The sequence below is a fragment of the Limanda limanda genome, chromosome 11, assembly GCF_963576545.1.
Source record: "Limanda limanda chromosome 11, fLimLim1.1, whole genome shotgun sequence".
NCBI lineage: Eukaryota > Metazoa > Chordata > Actinopteri > Pleuronectiformes > Pleuronectidae > Limanda > Limanda limanda.
The window spans coordinates 1,606,571-1,624,505 of NC_083646.1; the positions used below are offsets into that span (position 1 = coordinate 1,606,571).

General features: G+C 43.0%; 1 protein-coding gene across 1 annotated transcript in view; it reads right to left on the reverse strand.

Annotated features, from left to right (window-relative positions):
* The window catches only part of LOC133014504 (raftlin-like), a 102,215-nt gene that overhangs the window by 19,596 nt on the left and 64,684 nt on the right, over positions 1-17,935 (reverse strand). The window contains exons 5-6 of the mRNA XM_061081769.1: positions 16,098-16,578; positions 7,090-7,293 (exon numbers count right to left, since the gene is read on the reverse strand). Of these exons, the coding sequence (XP_060937752.1) occupies positions 7,090-7,293; positions 16,098-16,578 (685 nt within the window). The remainder of the gene's footprint in view (positions 1-7,089; positions 7,294-16,097; positions 16,579-17,935) is intronic.

Below are 17,935 nucleotides of genomic sequence, written 5' to 3' on the forward strand. Positions count from 1 at the left end.
GTGTGTGTGAAGATGTGTGTGTGAAGATGTGTGTGTGAAGATGTGTGTGTGAAGATGTGTGTGTGTGGGCAGTGAGGAGGTTTCTCCAGGAGCAGAACTCAGATTCTCTCAGACGCCACCGGGGCCAGAAGCTGAAGAGGATTCACTCTGTGGCTTTAGTTCACCAATCTGTCGAAGGCTGAACTGAGGCCAAGATCACTGCCTGAATAAAAACATCAACAATTCAATAGAGTAGTGGATTTACAGCAGAAAAGTGTTGTTGGTTTCTATGAGTTTTTGCTGAATCATCAAACTGACTATAACTGTTGTCCTCTTGAAAAGAGACTCAGTCTGAGAAAGAGAAGTAAATTAGATTTTTTAAATATAAAAAACAGATGTCTTATTACTTTATAGCGTCATTTAATCCAGTTGAATGACTCAGAAACTCTCAAAGTTAGGATTTTGGGAGTGTTGAAGTCCGGCTGACCGCTGAGGAACCGGAGAGTGACCCTGCCCCCCCCCGGGTCACGTCTGCTGACACCATTTAAATACGTGTTTCAGAAACTCCGTCTGAGAGCTGCAGACCGGCGGCTGACAGCTCATCTATATTTCAAACAGGACGAGTGGCGATCCAGAGAGAGAGAGAGAGAGAGAGAGACGGACACGAGGGCGTGTGGCGTGCGTGAGGTCTGGCAGCTGCAGGCCGGTTACCTGCGTGTTACCGGGCAGACTTCGGCTGCCAGGGACAGGAATCTGTAGAAACCTCCAAGTGGAGAGGCATGCATGCTATGGAACAACTACTTTATTAATATACATTTCCAAAGTATGAATTCTTAATCTTCATTAATATTCTATTGATTTCCATCTTCTACTAGGTTACAGTTCATATGATCACACGAGCGCAGTCACGTGACGAGTCAGAACGAACAGGAGACTTTGGAATCAACTGAAATATAGATTATTAGGAACTTGTTTTCTAACGGGTGATTTATCCCTCAATTATGGAGGAACATACATGACATAAGTATAAATAAATAAATAATTAAATGTAGAAATAAATACAGAAATAAATAAATAAATAAAAAAGGAAATAAATAAATGAATACAGAAATACATAAATAAATAAAAAAGGAAATAAATAAATGAATACAGAAATAAATACGTTAATAACAACAGAAATGTCTAAATAAATGTCTTCCACATTTATTTATTTATTTAATGTGCTCAGTAGAACACGAGACATGACGCTCACAGTCAGGACCACTGACACCTTAATATAATATTAATATTTGTAACATTTCAAGATAGATTTAGGTTCAGAGATTCAACCCTCATTTCCAGAATCTGTCAGCGTAAAAACAAGATAAATAGTTAATGTACTGCTTGTAGTATTCAGACACCCGGGTGGAAGTGAGCGAGCGTACGAGCTGCTGGTCGGACCAGCGGAGAGCCGAGGAACCCGGTGATCAGATCACATCAGCGTTAGAAAGGAAGGAACCTTGGATCAAACTGCCGACCCGTTAATTAGTGGAAGACCCGCTCTGCCTCCTCAGCCGCGAAATCTCCGGCATCGGATGAATTTGTGGATAATCTCTTTCCGGGGTTTCTCTCTCCCTCACCGTGGTGCTGGAGTCTAACAGAGGGATTATCATAACCCTTTTAATACAGTTCAGTGAGGACTCTGTGTCAGATCCACAACTGTGAACATCATCCGTTTTCCAATCTTAAGGTTTTGAGTAAGTAGCTGAAACAATCTTCTATGTGGCTCATATATGTCTTAAACTTTTAATCTTATCAGCTCTATGCTCTTGTTGTGTAACATAAAGGAACCAGAACTTCAAGCTTCACTGAACTTTGAACAAACAGGTGAACAGCTCTTTGTGCAGCGTCAGGTTCCTGCAGCAGGTCTTTACTCACCGGGACTCAATCACTGCAGCAGGTCACTTTTACAGTTTTACAGTTAAAGAAAGAAAACTGCAGCCAGCTCCACCACAGACAAACAGATGTTTCCTCACAGACATGTTCAGAACCACCACTGCACTGGACATCTCAATTTAAACACTCGTGAGCCTGAACAGGTGAGAAGAGAACCAGCAAACTAATTTCAATATGTAAACAGTAGGGCTGGGCAAGTTAACTCGTTTTAATCGAGTTAACTCAAGTGATGAGTTAACTCGATTGTTTATCCGCCAATTATTTTCTTTTTTCCTGTTCTGCAGCAGTCAGCAACAGACTTTCACAAAATAAAAGCCTGACTTTCACAATAAAACAATAAATAATCAAACCTGAGTTAATGGGAGATAAAATAATTAATCCAGTTAACTCATCACTTGAGTTAACTCGATTGAAACGAGTTAACTTGCCCAGCCCTAGTAAACAGACGAGGAAACTGGCATCTGCATGCATCCTGCAGATATGCTCAGGACAAACACACACACACACACACACACACACACACACACACACACACACACACACACACACACACACACACACACACACACACACACAAAAACACACTTATTCCACCTCTCATCAACTTTAGTCTCAGAGAAATGAACATTTTCTTCCCTTCCATGAATTTCTTCTTCTTCTTCACAGCAGACAACCTTATTGGAATTTCATATTCCCTGCATCACTCCCTCGCTTCACCACCCCCCCCACCCCCCTCCTTTTCCCTCTCTCCCCTCCATTGCCCACATTTAGAAAGCAGTGAGGGCCGACTGTCATGCGTATGAACAGCTCAATGTTTCACAGCTGGGCTGCAAATCCTCAGTGTGGCTCTGGAGATAGCTTAAGCTACACCAGTAACAAAGGCCCACTCTCCACCAACACCATTAATTCTTAATAAGGGTTTAGTAAACAAACCCCCCGCACGTCACACAGTATGAAAATATGTGTATATGAGTAACTTTCTGTATATATATAAGTACATATATGGGATATTTTATATAAAAAAAACATGTGTGTATGAATCCTGACTGTGTGTTTTATGACAGTGGCTCCATGCAGCTTTGGATCTGTATTTTAATTTCAGTTTGAAATCGGACCCTGAGGTCTGAACATCACAGCCACATCACACAGAGCGAGTGATGCATCATACAAACACACACAAGTACACACGTCTGTACAAACAACGCAACCTGATCCTTCTCTATCTGCTTCACCATGGAAACCCATCTTTTGAAGGAGCACAGGGACACGGCGTGTTTTAGTGTGCGTGTGTGTGTGTGTGTGTGTGTGTGTGTGTGTGTGTGTGTGTGTGTGTGTGTGTGTGTGTGTGTGTGTCTCTTCATGACAAACAGCTGGAGACAGGAAGGTAACATGTCCAGGACAAGCTGCTGCAGGGACATGAAAAGTGATGTTTATTCTGGAAACTGAAGGAAAAACAACAACGACAGACTCTTACGGGTTTATGCATTTCAATTTGTGATATTTGAATGTTTAATATCCAAGTACATAACTGTCAGTTTAATGCTTTTTGCAATTAACGCTTCACGAGTGGAGAGGTTCGCACAGAAAGAAGGTTTTGCATGTTCTCAAGTGGTATATATATATATGTAATGGATGGATGGAGGTTTTCAAAAGCCTATAATTCATATTAATCATGCAAATCTCTGCAATTACAATCTTATAATTGCGAAAGGAGGAGTGAAATTGGTACAAGGTAAGGGTATACAATTCAGTGAGATGAAATCATAAATGCAGCAAACAACTCAGAACCTCATACTGTTCTTTTTCTAGAAGAGTTTTCATCTTGATTAAAAACTGTTATAATTTGTAGCATTGGCTCAGAGCCGCACGGATAATTAATCTCAATCAATTACTGAGTTTAAGTAATAATTAATAACTGTCACTCTGTGGTTTACTATCAGTGATTAATGTTGTCATGGAAAAACATCTTTATTGAAACTGGGATTGAGTGACCGACGTGAAATCTGGCCAAATTGGAATTCATAATCCGAGTCAGATTACACAGCATTACAGATACTACAACTTTCCAATCAGGCAGGTTCACCGGACTCTGAGCTGAGGGTCTCTGGTTCAGACCAGGACGACAAAAGGTCCTGAAGCCAACGGGAAAGTCAAGTATCATCGTATCAGAAGTGTCATAAATCAAAGTTATCACAGTTTAAATTGAATTTAAAGACAATCTGCCGCACAACTGACTCAGACATTTGCACTCTCACATTCAGCCACTCCGGAAAACTCCAGGAGAACGTCTGAAGGTCAGTTCACGTCTGAAAGTTGTATGAGATTTGCCGCTTTAAAAAACGATAACAGTCCAACAAGATAAGAGTAAAAGAAGATAAGAAGGTCACACTCTTAAGAACACACGTTCCTGTCGAACTGAAGACGATCTGAACACAAGGCTGTCACTTCCTGTCCCTCTCTGTCGGCCGGCGCCCTCTCGTGTGTCGCCCTGCTGTCAACCACCTCCTTCATGTGTGTAGTTGTTGTGATGGTCTCCTGCACCGTGTCGAGCGTCTCATCCTGATCCACAAACATGTCGGAGAGAAGTTGCTAAATACGGAGACGGCTGCTGATTCCAAAGCCCTGAGCTGCGACGGCTGTTGGATGTAATTAGCTGCTAACAACAAACGGGACGCCGCTCTGATGTCACGCTGCCAGCTGCTCTCCACAGACTCAGATCCACAAAGTGCAGCGTTCACCTCTGTAAAGTTGTCGGTTTTCTGCTAAAGTGTCTGAGCTTCAGCCGTGAGCTGAATTCAGCCCGAGAAGTCAGCGGAGGGTGAGACAGATTCATAATGCAGTCGATCTGCGTTCTATTCTCCTCAGTCATTTCACTGTTCAAGAGACGCGCGTATCTTAGCCGTGCATGAAAAATGCAAAATATGTTCCAATGCCAGTAATAGGCAAAGAAAAAAAAAAAAGTAATCATAATAATACACTTCATTACTCCATTCGCAGGACATAAAATATGCAAGGAGGCACTAATTTGTTATCAGGTTAATTATCTGTGTTTCAGAGTTGCTGAGGCGTCGACTTTTCCAGATTAATGAATTATGACTCTTATTTGCTCGGGCTGGATTATTTCTCCAGTGTCGGAGTGAAGCACGGAGCCGCTGATGGAGGAGGAAGGAGAAACCCAAACATGAAACTGTTTTAAAAAGTGGAAAAAAATCTCCTTTAACTCCGGCTTCCACGGGGAGAAGAGGAACCGTCACGTCTGCCACGCAGCCGCTGGTGAAGAGTTCAGCCTTCTGTCATCTTTTAAAAGAAAGATGATGCAGATATATTCAGATTTCTTTTTACAGTCTGATGCTGCTGCTGTGGCTCAGTTTGACCAAATTACAATGATGGGTTCTTATGTCACCATGAGCTGGATGATAACTTCATGCAAAAGTTAAGGCAACTGCAATGAAACAATGAGGATTCATGGGAGTTGGAGACGAAGGCTTAACAAACTCAAATCTAATTTCATGGCATTCAACCAAATGTCAATCATGAGCTGATCCATCAAGTAGACGTTGAGATATTTTGTGAAAACCTTGATCTGCTGTTGGTGCCAAAGAAAAGTCATTCTGATTTTGCCTGTCTGGAAATTTCACTTATGAATAAAACAAACACATAAATGCTCCTTAATACATGAGCATCCCATCATTCAAGCTTCTTATCTCCTTTTAAAATCTTTACTTCTGATGGTTTCGATTGAACAGGGGATTGAAAACCTGTTTTGCTTCTTAGAAATAGCCGAGTGCAGTTTTCTGTGTGGAGCCGGCAGACGTCGTAAACTCCAATTTTAAACTGTGTGTTGACCGGAGGAGCAAAAACAATGAGATAAGAAGGTTAAAGGCTGAGTGAAGCTGCAGAGTTGACTCTCAGCGGGTCTGACACCACGAGGGAAACCTTTTCCACATCGTTCAACTCAAAGCTAATATCACAAAATCAGTTCAGCCTTCTGCAGTTATCTAGCTTGTGTATTTGCAGTTTGAAAAAATCCTGCACTTCCAGACACAGACAGAGGATTCATCCAGACAGTCACATGTTTAAATAGCTTCGATAGATTTCTGGTGGTAAATGAAAAACGCTCTAATATATAATTAACAGTGGTTTTGCTCTGTGTCTGACCCTGCATCTGAGTCAAGAAGTTATACATCACTCCAATTAAAAGAAACAGTTGGAGTATTGTTGATTCTATAGACTATACAGCTAATATTGATTCACAGGATATAAATGTAGGTAAAATATAGTAAAATATAGTCATAAGATAGAGAACAAAACATAGATATCTCAACACCTGCCACTGGTTTTGTAAGGTAATAAAGGCTGATCTGGCTTTTGAACTGCTTGATGCTAACTGGTGAATCTGTGATAGAAATAAAGAAGCTTTTGACTTTCTAATATCTCTAGGTCTGGAAGGGGGAGAACTAACTGTGTTATATATTTTGAGACTCTAATTCTAATGTGTTGGACTCTGTGTGAGATGTAAACTAAATCAGTTTGTGTAAGACAGCGGTGTATAAAGTACTTGAAAGCCATACTTGAGTAAAAGTACAGATATCTTACCTGAAAGTGACTTCGGTAAAAGTAGAAATCACCCGTGAGAAAATGACTTGAGTAAAAGTCTTAAAGTAGCTCCTATTAAAAGTACTTAAGTATCAAAAGTATCTGGTGTTGAAATGTACTTAAGTATCAAAAGTAGTGCTTTTTATAGTAATCCTATACAGACACAAAACAACCCAAAATGTTTCTCCTCAAGATTTATCTCAACTGACTGAAAAACTATAACAACAATATGAATATAATGTATATAATGTATAATTTTACAAATTTCGAACCCTAGATGAGACAGAGTGAGAGAGAGAGAGAGAGAGAGAGAGAGAGAGAGAGAGAGAGCGAGATAGAGCTGCGCCAACCTCCGCTGCTCAAGTAACGAGCCAGTTTGAGAATGTAAGAAGTAGAAAGTACACATGTTTTTGTTCAAATGTAACGAGTAAAAGTAAAAGTCGTCAGGAAAAGAAATACTCAAGTAAAGTACAGATACGTGAAAAAATCTACTTAAGTACAGTAACAAAGTATTTCTACTTCGTTACTTCCCACCCCTGGTGTAAGACACGTTTTCCTGCAGTGATAAGTCCCACTTACTGTTCACGTTGCCCAGGTGGAAGTATCCATCCACCAGCGAGGCTCCGTTGTTGAAGTGCTGAGTCATGTGGTCGAGCCAGTTGGCCTCCACGCCCTTCACGCCCTCGTCACAGTTCTGGACGCGGAGCGGCACCTTGACGGTGTAGTACTTCACCTGGCCCTCTCGCACGGGGGGGTGGTTGTACAGAGCCAGTAGCTCCGCCCCTGAGGAGACACGACAGAAAACAAATATCTCGTCATTGATTTTCACTTTAATGGATGTGACACCAGCGATGAAGCCTTTGGAGGAATAATCAGACTATTTACTGCAGGGGAATTGAACTCCTGTTATACACTGGACACAATTTAAAGTGTATTTTCTGCTACAACACTTTACTGGACGAGATTACATTTTAGTGTAATGGTCCATTAAAGGGCTGAATGAGAGATTTCTTTTAAATCTATATATTTTTGAGAACTATCAGCAGAGTTAAGCTACAATGTGATGCATTTTAAATACAAAAAAAAACACTCTTCTTAGACTTTGGAGAACTTATTTTCCTGTGACTCTTCAGCACGACCCACATATCCAATGTGGTAATAATCAATTTGAAGTGCATTTGTTTTTTTTATGAGATAAGAAACCAGGGGAAGCTCAGCCAACGTGTGGACCGTCAACACGATTCTGGGCCAAAAAAAAGACTTGGCCGCAGGGTTTGTGGTCATCAGCCATAAACAGCAACCTAAAAAAAACAATTTGTGCACATTCTTGATTTCAGTCGATTTTCCCGTCTTGTGCAAATCTCAGAGGTGAAATGTATCCTCGTGAAGATGGATGATATAAAAGAAAGCGCCTGGTGCAGAGGAGAGATTGCACAGGTCCTTGGAAACACTTGTACAAGCTGAGCTGGATAAATAGGGCAGCATTGACACAAAAGTAGTCGACTAAAATTAGACAAACGCTGCGAAAACAGCAGCGAGACCTTCCATCAAATCTGACCCCGACTTGTCAGTTGTTAAACATCAGTTGTCTGGTTTGTCTCAAAGGGACCAGATGTGATTTTTCTGCAGTGATTAATACAGTAAATTTGACATAACAACTTCAGTGCATTTAATTTGCAGTCGTCATTAAGTTGCTCAGACTCTTATTATGTAACTTGCAGTACACTGGTATTCTTTATTCCTAGGACTTTTACAGAAGCAAATTAAAGATGCATGTGCTGACTTATGCATGTGTTGTATATTCATTTCTGGTGTCCCGTGCAAGCAGGACAGGACACATTTGCATGTAATAAAACTATAATTAAACCTTCAGCATTATTATTATATCACAAACTAAAGTTTTAACTTGGCAGGTGCAAAACAGACGAGACATGAGAAAGTGAAACAGGATGAGAGCCGCTCTCACACACATGCAGAGAATCTCCTTCCAGAGCCGATTCCTGTTTCCCAGCGAGTGAATGAAGATCAATTTGGGCGTATTCATGCTTCACATCATCCTCATATTCCTTTTAATGTTCTGCAGAAGTGATGCAACGCGACGGTGCGGAACTTAAAAGCGACCGTTTCATTGTAACCGAGACAATTAATAGTATAACCTTGAATAATGCATTAAAAGCTCTCCAGCTAACCGTTGTTTACATCAAGCAGAAATATACATAATGCAGCGCTGCAGCCTCAGAGGGAAACAGGCTTTGGAAACCTGCTCACGGCACGTGTGTCACTCCTCCTCCCTCATATCCTACCAAATCAAAGTGGAAAGACTTTTATTTGTTGTGATGTGAGTGAGTGAGCGAGATATTTGCTTCTGCTCGGCCGTGAAACAAAAAAACAAAACACCGGAGATGTGAGCGAGGTCTGAATCAGGAGGAAAGCAATTCAAATGGAGCCCGGTTTCGATTTTTTACCCCCTTTTCTTTCGAATGCAAATGTCGAACTGTCATACCCCGAGTGAACCAGATGGATGAGCAGAATGTGCAGCACAGCCACCCGCCTGTCCACACACCCACACACACACACACACACACACACACACACACACACACACTTTGATAAGGGGTGGCTGTGGCGGTGGGAGTCATGGCTCAGTCGCTCTGGGTCCTCCAGCCGTCCATCCTTCCAGCAGACACCCAGGAAGAATGAATCATTTATACAACCATCTCTTGTCTGGCTCGTCTGAGTGATGTGACAGCTGGCCACCAAATTCCCTAAATCTTATCATTTGTCACTCTTGAGAAAAGTCGAATCACAGCAGAACGCTCGAACACACACACACACACACTCCCCTACACACACACACACACTCCCCTACACACACTCACACACACACTCCCCTCATCCCCCCCTGCGTTACCCGGGTTACACCGAGGACAATATGGCAAACAAATCCTGGACAACGCCACAACTTCCCCATTCGACACACAACTCACCACAACAACACATCTCCTAACAGCGAATCATGTCTGGGGGATTTGTTTGATATTAGCTGGTTTACAGTTGATGTGAACAAGCCGGAGATGATGCATCACAAAGAATTGGCTCCGTGAATCATGGCACCAGGGGAGCTGCAGGCAGGTCATGAGGACCCCCCCCCTCTATTGTGTCGTGTGTACTGGTTTAGAAAAGCTTTGGGTCACAACTCTAAATCTCTGCAATCGAAGCGTAATAAGATAAGAAACAGCGTTAAACCATATTTTACACAGATTGTTCCACCTCCACTGATGAGGCTTTTATAGGCAGTGGTCAGATTTATAGAAAAACACGACAGCAAATAACAGCCAGAGGCAAGAGAACGTGCTGCCCCCCCCCCCCCCTCTGCTGCCCTCACGATGTTGTCTGTTTGCTCTGTGAGAGCTTTGAGTTTTTCATGCATTATATTTCATTATAGCCTAATTATTCCGTGGCCATGGCACCAAGGCGCCTGTTGTGCAGGCAGAGGATATATGGCTTGTTTTTTAACCTTTATTTGTCTGGAAACATCTCTTCTGCAGAGCGCTGGATACACTGCACAGAGGCGGTCGAGGATTAAGTGCCTTGCCTAAGGGCAAGTAGAGCAGAGCCAAACAGGGAAACCACTGAAATAGAAGATAAGAAGACAGCCCTTCATTATTGATGTGCCGAGGCAACAATAAATCTGTCCAGCTGACGTCCACCACGCTGGACACATACTAAACTACTAGGAAGTGAAACTGGAGCCGTGTGTTTATCTGGTATTCTGAAGTATTTCAAAAATACTTTCCATGGAAATCTGTCTCTTGATGTGCAGATGTTTTTAACCTGAGACGAATTACAAGGTAAAAATGTAAAAACCTCAAAGATTCCCTGAGTTTACCTCATTGTTACCTTGACATCTTTTGTCTCAGGGTGGGCTGTGATTGGCTACTTGCATTGGTGCAGTGCATCATAACGGAGGGAAGAGCACGTGCCACACCGCAAACTAACAATGTTTTCATCTCAAATAGGAGTCGGTGATTGTTCTCCACCAAAGCCCAACAGTTCCTTTAAGTTCAAGCCGCACCATATTTCCCATGCTCATAAATATCAGTCCCTTAAACCAGAGGATCCACAAATTATTCCCAAGGACACTGGTGAAAGTGTAGAAAACGCTCTATCTTGCCTAGTTAGTTAAACCGCATCCTTCCAGGTTTCATGGTAATCCGCCCGTGAGTTTCTGCATAATCTTCCTTATAAACAAACCAACCAAAGGATATAACCTCTGAGGTAATTTCAAGGGTATAAACTGTTCTAATTAAAGTCTCAGTATATTAATAAAACCCCTAAAGACAAATAAATAATCCACAATACAATATGAGCTGGCTTGCTGCACTTGGTTTTGCACACGTGAGAGTTAAGAGATGAGAGTAAATCAAATTATGAAATGATCTAGGCGACTGTTTGTAAGATTCTTCACCGAAGAGGAAAGCATGTCGCTGCCATCACAGCCCGAGGCCTCAACCTCCGGGCGGATGAGGAGATTTTCTGCAAAATAATAACAAGGTTGCAGGTTCACTGTCTCCTCCCTGTGTGAATCTGGATTTAAAACCAGTTTCATGTTCATGTTTTAGATGCTTTAGATCAATAACTCTATATTTAAAACTATAAAAAATGACAGATGAGCTGATATTTTATGAAGAAGAAGAACATAAGGTGAAGTAATACTGGGTCTTTCATGAGCTCCAAGACAAAACAGCGTAAATCTCTAAAATAAATCTTCCCGCTCAAGGTCACGACTTGTACCAGAGCGGTCTGCATATGATATGCAAAAGATATAAAAAAACTACATATTTAATCTCTCCAGAGCTAAGATCTGCCGGAGAGGTGATAATTCACAATTAAAAAGGGGCAATAAGACGTTGGTGTTATTCACTTTTTGGCGTTTATAGCAAGAACAAGATATTAAAGCCATAAATGTCACCTTAAGGCAAATTCATTGTTCCTAATCAATGACTTTATTAATGTTTCCGAGAATTATTATAGACCTGGAAGTAAAATCTTACTTAATGCCCTTATTAATTAATATTTATAGATCTACTTCCATACACACACCCGCACAGACACACACAGACACACACAGACACACTCTCTCTCACACACACACACACACTAGCTTTGAACCTCATCACGTGAATTCATTACATCAACAGACGACGGCTAAGCCTCGGAGAATCGAGTCTGTGCCGCTGACCCGACGCCTGTGAGATCCAGCGAGAGAACGAGCTCCATGAGGACGTTGGAAGCCAGTTGCATCAAAGGCTGATCTGACAGCAGCTCGGCCGTCCAACTGACGAGGGCGCCGGCTCCACGCCATCTTGGCGATGTGGCGTTCCAGCGTGACATGTCATCATGTCGATGTCGGTTAAAAAAAATGTTTCTCTCTCTTCTAATCTGAGGAGCTGGACACTGATCCCATCTGAGCAGAGATAACACGGATCTCCAGGATAAAGAGCGAGCAGCTGAAAAAGACTCAGACTGATGCATGTCAGGATTATTTCTGAGATGAAAAGTCTTTACTTCATGTTGTGTAGTTTGTTTAAAGCTTAAAGGTTTGTAGTGGTGTGAAGAAACTTCCTCTGGCATCTGTGAATGTTGATTGTGCATCAATATCCCGTTCGATTGAGCTTCTCCTGCATTTTCACTTTCAATTTCATGACCTCCTCTGCACAACATCTACCCAACATCATTTCCTACAAAATATACCCTTCTATGTATACACTTGATTTATTCTTTTCAATCTCTATGCAAGAGCGTTTTGAGAGCAAGACTTGATTAATTTCAGGTTTTCGATTTTGCAACGCTTTCACTTGAAACTCTGCGCTTGCACTCAAAAAGCTTCAGCTCTGTTGTGTGTGTGCCAGGTGAGTGTGAACCGAAGCAAAGCAAACACACACATATATTAAGTGAGAGTTTAACAAAATCGTAGTGTGAAATCTATTACTCCTGCTTTAAAACGTAAAGACCTCACTCTTATAGAAAAGGAAATAATAGAAGAGGACAGACTGGACGTATAAAAGAAAGGCGGCAGCTGAAACCTTTGCTCATGATTAGGGCAGATGTGGTTGAACTCACATATTGAAAAGGTCAGCGTGTTCGATCTTATAGTTCAACCTCTCCCTGACTCTGATCTCTGTGCTTCCAGTTGCCTCAACATAACCACACAAGTGATTCACATGCTTCAGTCGTTTCAGTCCAAACGTTTCCTCTGCATCTTCATAAAAAGAATAATCCACTCGGCATTTCATTTCCGACAAAACGATGGGTCTTCTTCTTCGCTCATGCAAATTGGTTTTAACTTTTATGAGACAGACTCGTCTTATCCAGACTTGCTTCTACAACCGTGCTACAGCTACAGCTTTTCATCCCGCTCCGCCTCACAGAATCCCTCCTCCGCCAACCGTCCAAGCATTTCAGTCCCCACACTTAAGGGCTCAGTTTCTATCCGGGGCCGCGGTCTCGGCGATGGTTGTTCGTTTATCGAGAAAGCCGCAGACTTTTCGCCGGCTCGGCTGCCGGCTCTCGCACGAGCGTTCACCTCCAGATCTGAGGATTAGCGCGGACAAGCCGGCAGCGTCCGAGACTCCCGGGCCTCCTCGGCAGGCTGGGCATTAGCAGAGAGGGACATGGCAGCTTGGCAGGCTCCCTTACCGCCCCGGCTGGCTGCCGCTCCGCTGCTGCTGGCGTTGTCAGAGCGATTTGGGGGGGGGGGGGGGGGGGGGGGCGGTGGAGGTTGGGGGTTGAGAAGGGAGCTGCGAAGCTGAGGGAGGTAGAGGACGAGGCGAGGGGGGATTATCTCACTGCAGAACGCACTGTAGGGCGGCCCAGATGGACCAGTGGGCTGTGGGCTGCTGCGATGCCAAGTGTGTGTTACCAACACTTACATGCAATAATATATGAGGACACAACCAGACGCACAAAGCGCACACACCAAAGACGACAATCATTATGCATCACCGAGTATTAGGTGTTTGGAACCTAATCGCATTACAAATTGTACATAAGGTGCACATAGACACACACACACACACAGAGACACACACATGGTAACACTCCCACTTGGACGTGTGTTTAATGCACAGTTTGCACATTTCCCCCGAAACACATCACAAATAGTTTTTGTGCGAGAACGAGAGAGGAGGAGGAGGAGGAAGAGGAGGAGAGCGGTGGGCGTTTCCATCTGTTAATCCTGAAATGCTCGAATAAAGTTGAAACTATAAATGTCTGAGATAATTTCGACACCAGAGCTATCATGAATAAGTCATAGAGGTGTAGATGTGTACGGCTCGTTTCTGGGCGAGACGTGAATTCTGCAGATTCCCGAAGAAACACAAAATAACTCGGCAAGAAACGGTTGTGGTGAATTTCACAGACTCCCTGCCTCATCAGCTGTTAGTGTGGATGTGAATGCACCGCAGCTATAATATGATTCTTTCTGTGTAACGGATAAAGAGGATTATATCCCAAGGCGGCACATTGTTGTGTAAGATTGAGGCAATATCGGGAAATGACACCTCTTCAGTTGCCAAGTGTTTCGAGAGGGATCTGCGGCACCACGCCGTTCTTCAGTCAAACAGCCAAGAGGTTCAAACGCAGTCACACTGATATCTAGACAGATATTGGCTCACGATTACAGGCTGTCACTGGGAGTCTCTGAGCATGCGACTAGAGAAGCTACCGTTTGTACTGATGCCCTCGAGCAACGGATTTCATCTCCCAACCCTTGATATCTTGTCTGGGACCAGCAGCTGATTGTGGTTTGATGACGCAATCACAGGTGTGAGTGTGTTATAACACGCAACACAAACCTCGTTCAGCGTTTTTCAAACTATGGCATAAGTTTGGTTGTAATCTCTGTAATAAATAAACACACACCTGCGTGCTGGTGTAAACAGGAAATACTTGAATAATAGCTCGTCCACTACGCACGTTAAAGGTTGTATCGTTGTAAAATGCAGAATTTCAGACATCAGGGTCGGAAAAGCCCGTTATTGATAATCAATGGTTGTCAGGGGTCATGTGATAGGAGCCGGACGAATCAGCGAAGGAGACGGAAAAGAGCCAATGAGCAAACGGTTGTGATACGGCATCGTTAGCACTAGAGTTTTCAAACTAAAACTGGGCTACTAGCATTTCCTAACTTCTCTGTTTTAATGTCTCTAAAACTCCGAAGCAAAGTTGATTCGTTTAGATGCTTTAGATCAATACCTCTATATCTAAAACTATAAAAAATTACAGATGAGCTGATATTTTATGAAGAAGAAGAACATAAGGTGAAGTAATACTGGGTCTTTCATGAGCTCCATGACAAAACAGCATAAATCTCTAAAATAAATCTTCCTGCTCAAGGTCACGACTTGTACCAGAGCGGTCTGCATATGATATGCAAAGATTATAAAAAAAACACATGTTTAATCTCTCCAGAGCTAAGATCTGCCGGAGAGGTGATAATTCACAATTAAAAAGGGGCAATAAGATGGTGGTGTTATTCACTTTTTGGCGTTTATAGCAAGAAAAAGATATTAAAGCCATAAATGTCACTACGCACGTTAAAGGTTGTATCGTTGTCAAATGCAGAATTTCAGACAACGTGGTCGGAAAAGCCCGTTATTGATTATCAATGGTTGTCAGGGGTCATGTGATAGGAGCCGGACGAATCAGCGAAGGAGACGGAAAAGAGCCAATGAGCAAACGGTTGTGATACGCCATCGTTAGCACTAGCCTTTTCAAAATAAAACTGGGCTACTAGCATTTCCTAACTTCTCTGTTTTAATGTCTCTAAAACTCCGAAGCAGACTTGATTCATTTTCAAATAAAAACGCACTCGTAAGGATGCAGCCTGTGTTTCCCTAAAGATGCTCGGACAACACATCCTGAGATCCTGAGCCCAGAGCGGAGCAGCGTAATGTTCTTCGCAGCTTGGAGCTTTGACCTTTAATTATCGTAATTATTATTCCTCATTATGCCTCTCTGTTTAGTTCACAGGGAAAGCTGCTGTACCAGTCGTCGGTCTCGTGTTGGAATATAGAGTCTTGTAAAGTTTTAAAGTCGGAAAATTTGACCTTTAATCACAGCCCCTCCCCCCCATTGGGACGACTGCTGCAGCTTTGTTTTAAAGGCTCAGTCCGACCATTTCAGAAAGAAGACAATAGGATTTGAGATTTTTGCTGCTGAGATTTCTCGCTCTGACACAGACGGAGGTGAAGATATACCTCCATTAATAACTGTATTTTTCGTGGATAAGCTGTATCTGTTTGTATCCAGGTTGCACAGATACAGTATCAGTATCCACGACACATAAAACAGGAACCATCAGTACAGCTCTAGTGGTTATTTGGGTGAACTGAACCTTTAGAATCTGAAATATCAAATTTTACTCATAAAATGTGTCTGTAAATATATGCAAATGACCTAATTCATTCTTGGGTGGTGGCGTATGAAAGATTTGAAATCCCACATTTCCATTATTTTCCCTTCTGCCAGACATGTGATTTTCATTTTCGGTTGAGTTTATGATGGTAACCATGGAAACCACTCACCGTCGCCCCTCCGCTGCCGGTACCTCGGCCGCTCCTTTGTCTCCGTGCCGGCGTCTTTGTTGTTATTGTGACACGGCGAGTTCTCCTCCGTCAGCTCCACGTCCAGCTCTGACACCTCCCCCCCCACCCGGCTCCCCGAGTGGTTCCCAGTGTTCTGGCTGTGATTCTTCTCCGCCCCGCCCGGCGCTCCCTCCAGGGCCGCGCACGAGGGTTCCCCACCGCCTCCCTCTTTATCCGCGGCCGCTTTGGCCTCAGCTCCGGGTTCCGCGTGGTTTGTGGGACTGGAGGGGTTGGAGGGGTCGGAGGGGTCGGAGGGGTCGGAGGGGCTGCGGCTGCCCAGGGAGCCGAGCAGCGAGCTGGGGCTGGAGTGCAGCGAGAGGGAGGGGGTGTCTGGTTCTCTGATGGAGGTGCATGGGGCCCCGTACGGCTCCTGGACGAATCCGATGAACTTCACCCCCTGGTCAGCGGCATCCTGGATCTGCTGTTGGGAGCAAGACATAAAACAAAATTTAAAAGCTTGAACGATGATGAAAAATGCTGCTTTCTGATTTGATAAGAGCTAAAACGATTAATCATGTGAAATCAATACATTTCATTTATTTTAAATCTCTCTTTCAGCTTCTCAAATGTGGATATTTTCTTACATTCCTTCTCATTTATCTTTCGGAACAAACAAACAATTTTCATTTTAGACACTAAACGATTAGTCCACTAAACTGTAAACTGACACGAAGATAAAAAATACATAATTGTTAGTTGATTTGGTTGATTTGATTGCATATTGTTGGTTGTTTCAGTCGTGAAGCTGCAGCTGCATCAGATTCAGGCTTTGACGCGTCGGGCAAATGCCAAAAATGCAAAAGAGGAATCTCTGAAGCAGAACATATTTCCCAGGAGATTTCAAACCGAACCCAAACTTTCAGAAATAGTTAAACATCAGTTATCCCAAAAATTGAATTGTTGTCTCCTCTGCATCTGTTCGATCTCATTTGTTCCTCGTTTCTTTTTGTTCCCCTCCAGCAGATTCTCCAATCACACGGCTGCTGATTAGATCGGAGCGGCCGCGACCCTCGTCAGGCCCGGGCCGCATCCCAAATCCATCGCTCCACTTTTCATTCTCTCTCTCTCTCTCTCTCTCTCTCTCTCTCTCTCCCTCTCTCTCTCTCTCTCTCCGTGTCTTATTGTCATCTGGCACTTTATTGTCAATATTAGGATTCTGCCACAAAGCGAGATTGAAACGTTAACTGTCAGAGAATGTTAATGACGCCATTCTCCCAGTTCTGCCCCGGCCCACGAGCCGAGGGGGCGCACGTCTCTCTCTCTCTCTCTCTCTCTCTCTCTCTCTCTCTCTCTCTCTCTCGAGTCCCAGTGAGGGAAGAGAATAAAAATCAAATCAAAACGCAGGTTATTCACTATGAAATTAAATTGGAAAGGAGCCACGTTGTTTTTGCAGCCATATTGTTTAATATCAGTGAACGCTCTCTGAGTGCTTCCGCATCATATTCCTCAAACCAATATGTCGAAATGGAATTGCAGAGATAAAAGAAAGCAACTGTTGTATCTCATTTAATGGTAATGCAGGCGGTCGGGGGGGGGAGATGAATGGCTCTGACTCTGTAATGTCGCTGCAGTTGATGGAACAGAAGATTCAAATAGTGGGCTGTAATGATTGGATTTATTTTTAGTGCCTTTATTATTTGATTATTACCATGATTGTCGTTCCATTAAATCTCTTGTATGACAAAGTAGAAACATTCACACTTGATTTCTTCTTCTTTTTCCCCAGAAAACTTGACAACAGAGCAGCATCGAGGCAAATGTCAATAAATCAGCAACAA